We start from the raw sequence: 9,789 nt of genomic DNA on the forward strand, positions 1-9,789 counted from the left end.
CCCTGAAATGCATAAGGTGTCCTTTCTGGGGAGAGTCTGTAGTTTTCTCATCATATCATTATAAGCCACTAGGGTATATTTTTGCTTTGCTTTATTATGTATATATAACCTCCTGTGAACAACCTTAGTTTATTACCTACTGGAGCCTTAATATTGTTCTTACCAATTTTTGTTTTTCCTAATTATAGACATTAAAAATTTGGTCATATTTTTTCTTAATGTTCTTGGCCTTTATTAATTTACCTGTTATCAACCTATCTATTTACGTTATTTTTTACTTTCACGTGAAGTTTCACTATTTGAGGGCAAGGCAGTTTATTGCTTTTTTCCTTTGCTGTTTCTTTTATTCCTCTAGTCCTAAAATGATATCCACAATACAGAAGTATTACACATTTCCAGTTCTCTTTTCTTCTGTTATTCTGTGTCTGATCCTTGCAACTTTAATGCTATGTAGAATTTAGTTTGGAATATGTAATGTAATGTTTCATACTTAGCTAATCATTATATTCTTTTAATAAATAAGGCCTTTAAGGACCTGTCAATACAGAAACAGGCAAATATTGCTATTATTAATGGTCTCTTAAAAGACTTGAATTTGTTGATAATCGGCCAAGGAAAGGGTCATCAAACGCAGATATATACCACCTTCAACAGGAGCCTAGAGGAACTAGAATTGCCATGCAGTTCAGTGTTCATCTTCAGTGTTGGAAACACTAGTACCAGTGGTGCCTGGCCAGCCTGCGATTTAATAACTCTCAAATTGCACCCCATGTTATTTGGAGGCTATATATTTTGTGGTTGTCCTGAAATAGCTTGCAAAGCAGATTCTCTATAATTTATCACTCAAACATGAAGAAAACATCACATCAAAATGTATCTTAAGTATTTTAAATAGACTGCCTACATTCTGTAAGTGCACTACAAATGTTCTGTAACAAATAAACCTTCCCCAGTGATTTAAGAGAGCCTCAGAAGAAGCTATACTAGGTAGATGTAGAGCATCTTTGATTAAAAAAATGAATTGGAACTATTGAGTACTTACTTAGTAAGTAAAAAGTATGGCCATATTGCAAACACCCTTATTGGTTTTAAGTATTATCACAGGAGAAAAGAGATAGTAATTTACTATTAGTATTAGTTAGTGTTATTCAACTAAGTGAGAGTTGATTTTATGAACATCACTAACAAAAATTGCTCTTAATTTTCTACACTATTTTTATCTTTTTATATAGTTTTAGGCCTAACACTATGTTAATAATTGTCCTGTATGTTTAAGCAAAATAAAATACTTGAAAAATAGGAAAGGCATATAAATATATTATCTGATGAGGAAAGTGGTGATTCCAATATTTGTACCTTTTCACAATTTAAGACATCTTTTAAATTGTGTGAAATGTACAATTTATAAAATTTAATATGCATAATGAACCCAGAATAATAATTACTTTTAAAAAACATGTTAGCTTCATGGCCCAGCTAGAGTTTTAGCACCTTAAAAAATAAAAAAATGAAAAAAGCCCACAGACTAAATAACATCTTTTAAAATATAACTTTTATTGATTTAATAGCTAAGAAGAAACCCTGAAACTCTGCACAGGGATAGTTGTTCAAAATAATTACTCAGGTATATAAAATTTTGTAAGTTGATAGAGTAATTATAAAAAGAATAATGCAGTTTTTCTTTAATTCTTATATTTTCTATAGATAAAATGGATATTTATGAAGTAATGCATAGAATCTGCTTCTTTTCCAAATACTTGATTTAAAAAAAAAAAAAAAAAGTAAGTTTAGCATTGTTTATTGTAGGAGAATCTTTTAAAGGCAATTTTACATATATCTGTGAGAATCCTTTCACATTTCTGTCAGCACTTGAATGTCAGCAGCACTGGTTTAGGTCCCTTTGAAAAGGGAGGGTCTGTGAACATAAAAGTACCTTAATAGTTTTGAGCTGGGTTGACAATTTGAGGATGTTTGGAAGATAAGATTCCTTTAAATTTTTGAACATAATACTGTTCATAGGTTCATAGGTTCTCAGGTATTTGTTGAATTTAGTCTAAGACAACTTCCAAATCTGTGTGGATGCTTATAGCATCATATGTTACCTTGATTTATATAGGCTTATTTATAAAGCCCTGTCAGTTTGATAAATAATATGGTATGTGCTTCTTAAAAGTTTCTCCTGGCCCTTTTTTCTTTCTGTTTCTTCTTAGCCTCTAGGATTGTCTTTTTCTGCCAGCCTTTTAAATACAACAGTACTTCAAAAAGTTCATAGAAAAATAGAGTTGAAAGATAATAGGAACCTTTTCATGAATTTTTTGAAGTACACTCATTTTGGTATTTCATAAGATTCTGTCCTAGGGTCTCTCTCTGTGCTACATATTCTAGATTATCTAGGCATCTTTATCCATTCCCATGGTTTTCCCAACTATCTGTCTTCTACTTTAACCTGTATTCTCATCTCTAGACCTGTATGCCCAATTATCCACATAACATCTACTGGCTGTGCCAGGCAGTCCAATGATGTGTTCAGCATTAAGCTTATTATCTCTTTCTCTCCCCATTCCCTATCCCAGAAAAAAAAAAAGCGTATGTATAATTGCATATAACTAAATAACACATACATTTATCTATCGTATATGTGCTTCTCCTTCTGTTTTGGAATGCCTGCTACAAGTAAGCATCAAGCTTGGAACTTGTAATTCATCTTCTGAATGGAGATCCTCAGCTTAGAATGTGCTCTCTATCATATGGTGACCATATAGCTTCTGAATCAAAATTTAAGGTGCATGCTCTTGCAATACAGGAGGTCTTCAAAGAGTTCATGGAAGGATTTGTATTATCTTTTAATTCAGTTTTTCCATGAACTTTTTGAAGTGCCCTCGCATTTGGAGCGTGAACTTGTTTTTGTAATTATACTACATTGCTTTTTCGTGTCACTTTATTTAATTGTCAGTTTTATAGGAGGGAGACACTAAAATAATCACACATATAAAGTTGCAATTATGATAAATACAGTGAGATGTACAGTCTAAGATAGATACATAAATATATTTTTAAAAGGTGATTTGACCTAGTCAGGAAGATCAGACAGTACTTTCCTGGGAAGTGATGATTGAATTGAAATGTGAAGTTTGAGGAATTAACCAAGTGGGATTGGGTTGGGAGGAGAAAAGAAGAGTGTTCAAGTAAGGTGAGGCAGCTTGCACAAAGATCTGGTGGTAGGAGGGTGTGTGCTATGTGTGAACAACTATCCCTGTGCAGAGTAATTTGCCATCTTGTTAGAGACCACCCCGCCATTTCCTTCCACCCTCTCCTTCCTCCCTTTCTTGCATCCTTTTTCTAAAAAAATATTTGAAGCTGAAGTTTACATTAAATAGAGAGTAGTAGAAAGCAAAATGTAACTGCTTTTCAAACTGTATAAATGACAGTGATTTGAATTAGAGGATCTATGGAATTTAAAGAAAAAACATAGCTGGGACATATCTGTAATGCAACACCAAAAAGAAGGTTTTGTGGTCGTGGTGTGTCTACTCTTGTTACATAAACATCATATTAGCATTTATAATAACTGCCCTGCTACATTTTGATAAACCATGGGTTATGAAATCCTAAGTAATAAATTCCAAAATCTTTGCTTAAATTGTAAGTGATTTCTAAGTGCATTTTTTACTTGAAGTTTAGTATTCTATTCAGTCTGTCTTGGTGTGTTTGAGAATTAATTTAGGCTGTGAAAATTCTGTTAGAATGTAAAGTGACTTTTGAACTTAACTGAAGTACTCTCTGGTCTGTGTTATTCTAAACTTGATGACTCTGTTTATTCTTTTGTTCTTGATATGCATATATATTATACTTGAAAAGTAATTCTGAAGCTTTGGTCCTCAAAACATTTCTTCAACTGCTCTTACCCAGTTCTCAAATAGGAAAATTACGTTTCTAAGCTGTAACTGTTTTAGAATCAAGTTGATTTTTTTTTTTTTTTTTTTTTACTGCACACCCTGTATTCTTAGATGGTACTAACCAGGCCTGATCCTGTTTAGCTTCCAAGATTAGACATGTTCAGGATAGTATGGTTGTGAAGTAGATTGATCCTCTTAAAAACTTAGCAATTTACCCATATTTTCCATATGCCTTGGTCCTTTGTTTTTGTTTTTTGTTTTCTTTTGTTTATTTTTGTTTTATATTTTTCGGATTGTGGCCCAAAATTCAGTGTTCGTAACTTCCTTATAGAGTTATTAAAAACTTCGTATCTGTTTTTCTTTGCAGAAAGGGCTATTGCAAGACATGAAGTCCGAGAAATTGAGCAGCGACATACAATGGATGGCCCTCGGCAAGATGCAGCTTTAGATGAGGAGGAGGATATGGTGATCATTTATAACAGAGTTCCCAAAACTGCAAGCACTTCATTTACCAATATCGCCTATGACTTGTGTGCAAAGAATAAATACCATGTTCTTCACATCAATACTACCAAAAATAATCCAGTGATGTCACTGCAGGATCAGGTAATTACCCCTTAGGAAATGCACAAATGTTTTCTGCTACTTCCTCACTCAAATTTTGTATCTCAAGGGGATAAAGTATCTTAAAGGGATATGTGTACTGATTTCAATGAATCATAAACCTCTTCCTCACTCAAATTCTGTATCTCAAGGGGATAAAGTGTTTTAAAGTTATATGTGTACTGAATGAATCATAAACCTCTTAGGGGAAGGGACTAACCAACTTTTGTATAATTTTACATTCTTCACAGTATCTGGCACATTTCCTTGCACATGGTATATATTCAAGTATTTGTGAAATAAATGAATTAATGATAGGTTGGATTTTTGAAGAGAAAATTAATGCTCTTCAGTATAGTATCCTTTTAATAGTATTAAATATTTCAGGCAAGATACCCTGCAATAAAAATTATTATATTGTCTCAACTTAAGGTTAGAGAAATATTTGATGAATACTTGTACTCAGTTTTGTAACTAAGGATCTGGCCACTTAGCTCACTTGGTTAGAGTGTGGTGCTGATAATACCAAGGTCAAGGGTTCAGATTCCCTTACCTGCCAGTTACCAAAAAATAAAAAATTGTGACTGGCCTCTTGGATCTCATCTCATCTTTACTAGTAATTTATATAAATATTAGCTATAAACTCCTAGAGAACAGGGATTGTGGCTTATGTCTTTAACATAAACTTGCCTGTTAAGTTCTCAAGAAATTTAAGATAAACAGACGGATAAGTAATTTTATCAAATAGTTTTAAGAAAGGTGGAGGAAATTATCTTATGAAATCAAGTTTATCATCTCTTTAGCAGTAGTAGCATTCCTGACTACAATTATAAACTTATCTCTATAAATATTGAAAGGGGTGAGAATTTAGCTCCATGAGAAGAGAAGATAATAATCGAAAATATTATTTAGGATCAAATACCATATTGGTGTAGCATTATTAGAAAGGTATTTGTGATAGTCCTATAGTTAGAATGATATTTTTCTGTTTGAAAGCAGCTGAACTTGTTTTATTGTAACAGAATTTATTTTTATCTCACTATTTAGCATAACTATAATTCTTACACTGAAGCAAGAGAATAACATCAATACACAATGTTAGGTTGGCTTTCTTGCTAGAGAGCTATTTGTAAAGGCTAATGGTGTATGGCATATCATCTGCCTGTATAATTCTTGGCTCTCTGCAGGATCCTCAATTACTCTTTTTCATAGAACCAAAAATCTACATCTGTCAGCCAAACCAAATAACTCTTCTGTAAGTGAGAAGAAACATGAACTATTTTTGCTAAGTGGGTCACAAAACTACTCATTATGTAATATTGTATATCTTAAGGGAAAGTATCCTAAATATACTGCTTTAATACAATGTGTTATAGGTTTTAAATCTGTTTGTATTATTGCTTTTCAGAATATACGTTGGTTTAAAAGGAACATTTCTTAATGCTCACATAATAATTTCAGATTTCCTCAGTAGTGTTTTTTAGAAAAATAATGTAAATTTGTTCAATTTTTAGAGTTATTTTGCGTCCAACATTACAAAGTTTTATGGCAGCTACAAGATGTCTGACAATGACATCAACTATTTTTTCATGAAATATAAATCTGCAGAAACTCCCCACATATGACATTTATAGGCATCGTGTAGTAGTACATTTTCCCTGTTGCATTTGGATGAGATAAAACTTCTGTTTTTCTTTCAATAGCTTGTTAGTTATATATAGAGGAGGGCGGGATATAGCAGGAGAGAAGCATAATGCTATCTAAAAAGCAATTGGATTATATAATGAGCAACACTTAAAATATGTTTGTGTGGGGGAGAGTAGAGGAATAGTCTTAATTCATTAGCTGACATACTCCATAATGTTGGCTGGTAGTTCAAAACTTGGTCTTAATTAGGAGTGGCTTATATAACAAATGTCTTCTACTATATCTGTAATTTACTTGTCCCTTACTCTATATAGAAGCAGTTCTTCAAATAAGTCATATTTTCTGCTTCCTTTTCTTTTGCACAACATGCATTTTTAATTCACTTTCAATCTAGTAAGCATCATCTAAATGTAAACTTTTAAAATTGTAATATATTTCTTAAAAAAAGTTTTTAAATATTCCTTAAATCCCATCTTGTATAACAAATTATTTTAATGCCATATTTTTGCTGTCCTTGTGTACTGTTTCATCTGCTTAAATAGGAATTAAATGACCTATTTTACTCTTCTTTCTTCTCTAAGAAATAGTTTCTAATCAGTATCTGACTCAAGTGAGACTTAAAAGACGAGATTTTTATTAAATTTGTTTTTGTTCCAAGCTTGCATTTAAAGACCCGTTTATTCATAAAAATTTTTTGGGAGGTGATCATACTCTGTTCCCTCACCTTCCAACCTCAGCAGTTCATTCTGCTTGATATCTGCCTTTAGAGCGCAGCTCTTTCCTAGACATATTTTGAACATGATGTACTAGGCACTGTGCTAAACTGTTTACATGCTTAATTATTTCTCTGAAAAACTTTAGAGGCAAAGCTCAAATGTTTTTAGTCTGGTATAAAACTATTTAATGTATAATGGTTATGCATATTCTGCTATCCTTAGAAATAGTTGTCAACTCCGCTTTCAAGTTTTCCATTTACTTATTGAGTATATAACTACATTCTTTGGAGAAATACTGAAGAGATAAAAAGCAAGGCCACATATTTCAAGGAGCTTATTTATAATTTACTTGGGAGTGTAAAACATAGACATAGAGACTATGAAGAAAGTTAAAAGAAAACATCAATTTACGATAATCTCACCAACATGTTTCACCAAAAATGTTTCTTACCAAAATGTTTAATCTGAACTTAATCCTGAGGGAACAGACAAGTTCATTATGTAGAATATTCTATAGAACAACTATCCTAGGGTCTTCTAAAGTGTCAGGATCATGACAGCCAAAAAAGGCAGGGGGAGGCACCACGCTTCTCTAGACTAGAGGAGACTGAAGAGACATCGAAATTAAATGTAAATGTATGACCTGTGATTGGATCCTTGATCAAAAGTGATAATGTCCTTGTTCACAGGCAATATTTGATGAAGTATTTAAGCGTGAAGTCTGAATGTCTGCTACTTGCTTTCAAATGGTTTAGAATTGAGTATGTATGTGCACATATAGAGAGAGGGAGAAAAAGATAAATAAAAGTGGCAAAATGTTAACAATTAATGAATCTAGGTGAAGAATATACAGATGTTGACTGTACTATTCTTTCAACTTTTGTGTAGTTTAGAATTTTTTTTAAATTAAAGAGTTGAGATAAAAGAAGAGGAAAAGTTAAAATAGTAACATTAAAAGATAAACACTGGAGAATATAAAGCATGACACACTAAGTAATTAGAATGAGGTGGACTTTGTCATGAGAGTTATGTTCTTAAGATGGGCTTTACTCAGTTAATAGACAGGAATTAGCAAGGGACAGGTAATCAATCAACTCTTCTAGTTGGAAAATGGAATTTGCCCTGCTATCATGAAAATATCTTTACATTAGAGAACATCTTGTCTTTAAGATAATTATTCCAAATAGGCATGACTGGCAGCATCTTTCATGCTCTTTCTTAATTCTTTTTTGCTCTCATGTGCTTAAGTCTGTGATCATGTTTAATCCCTTTCTGTTAAGACATCGGAAATATCTAGAATTTGTATTCCTTGTAGGACAGCATTTGTAACACAGTTTTTTTCTTTTAATTCACTCTTAAGCCAACTACTGATCATTTGCATTAGAGCCCACAGTTTGCTGTAAGTTACATCTACTTCTCAAAACAACACTTTAGATGAGTGCTCTCAATGTATAATGTACATGCTAATCACTGGTTAAAATGCAGATTCTGATTCCGAAAGGCACAAGGAGCCTGGTATTCTGAATTTCTGAAAAGCTTACACTTGATACTAAAACTGATGCTGCTGGTCCTTCTCCTATGTCTCCTACAAAATCCAAATTTTTACCTAGGCCAACAGGTCCTTTTTAATCTAGCTCTTGTTCATTACTCCAAACTCTTCTCCACTAGCCACATTGGGCTTTTGGTTCATTGAACACACCGTGCCTTTCTAACTTCAAGGCGTCTGTACTTATCATTTCCTCTTAGAATGCACTTTTCCTAGCTTCTCCCACAGTTGGCCTCTTGTTATCCATTTAAGGTTTCAGCTTAAATGACATCCTCTTAGAAAAACCTTACCTGGCTTTCCTATATATTAAATACCTCTTCCATGTTACTGTGTATTATCACTCTCTCTGTATCTTTTCTAGTACTAATCAGTTTATGAATTATCTTATATGTTGGTTTATTTACTGTCTCTTTTTCTCTATTGTAAATTACTTAAGGGTAGGAAGCTTGTCTGTCTTGTTAACCACTGTATTATCCCTTGTGCTTAGAACAGTGTCTGAGACATAGTAGATACGCCAGAATTTTTTGTTAAATGAATGTGAATGAGTAAACAAATGAACCAACTTAGATTCTGATAGTAGTTCCTAGCTGAGCATGACACCATGATGATAATTCCTGGCAGAGTGGGCCCCTCTGATTGATGGGTGTATGATCTATTCTTACCTCTCAGATGACTTGGGAACCCCCTGTCCACTCACCCCCACAAGAAGTTGAACAACACAGCTCTAAACATTAGTAAAGATATGTTCTGTTGCTGTTCAACTTTTCTTATACTTTTATCCAAACACTACTCAGTTTTCCTCTTAATTTAGAAAACTTCCTCTCTGGTTTAGTCTCCAAAAGTACACAGGGCTGTACAAGAAATGTTTATTTTAAGTAAATGCATGAGTAGGAGTTGGTATATAGTAATTACTCAAGTTAATAGTAGTATTCATTTAATAGATAGCAATTACGAAGTTGGAATTTGGCCAAGATGCTCAGGATGACATTCTTACTCTTTTAGATAGTGAAAACAAGTTCTTTGTGATCACAGATAATTATAACGTTGAGGTTACTCTATTAAGAATGTAGGTCTAGATACTGCTGTTAAGGAGATAGTGCTTTTTTAGCTTTCCCCTGTAGCACTGGTACAGTTCTGATTCAACTAACAAATAAATCACACCACCACTACCTACATTGCGTTTGTTTTCCCTAAAGGTCTCTTCTGATTACTTGCTAGTCTGACTCTGCTTGAGTTATAAAATCTGACAAAAATCACAGTTTAGGATCTGCTTCAGGCTAGCCATAAAAACATTTTTTCTTGTACTATATCATTACCACTCCTGAAACATTCTTCTTTTTTTTTTTTTTTTTTTTTTTTTTTTTTTTTTTTTTTTTTTTTT

General features: G+C 32.9%; 1 protein-coding gene across 1 annotated transcript in view; it reads left to right on the top strand.

The window, feature by feature from the left end:
• Window positions 1-4,263: 4,263 nt before the first annotated feature.
• Window positions 4,264-9,789, top strand: part of HS2ST1 (heparan sulfate 2-O-sulfotransferase 1) — a gene marked incomplete at its 5' end in the record, with an annotated part of 32,224 nt that continues 26,698 nt past the window's right edge. The window contains one exon of the mRNA XM_008587830.1: window positions 4,264-4,502. Within this exon, the coding sequence (XP_008586052.1) occupies window positions 4,264-4,502 (239 nt within the window). The remainder of the gene's footprint in view (window positions 4,503-9,789) is intronic.

Source organism: Galeopterus variegatus, unplaced genomic scaffold (genome assembly GCF_000696425.1).
Source record: "Galeopterus variegatus unplaced genomic scaffold, G_variegatus-3.0.2 Scaffold4554, whole genome shotgun sequence".
In the NCBI taxonomy this organism is placed as follows: domain Eukaryota; kingdom Metazoa; phylum Chordata; class Mammalia; order Dermoptera; family Cynocephalidae; genus Galeopterus; species Galeopterus variegatus.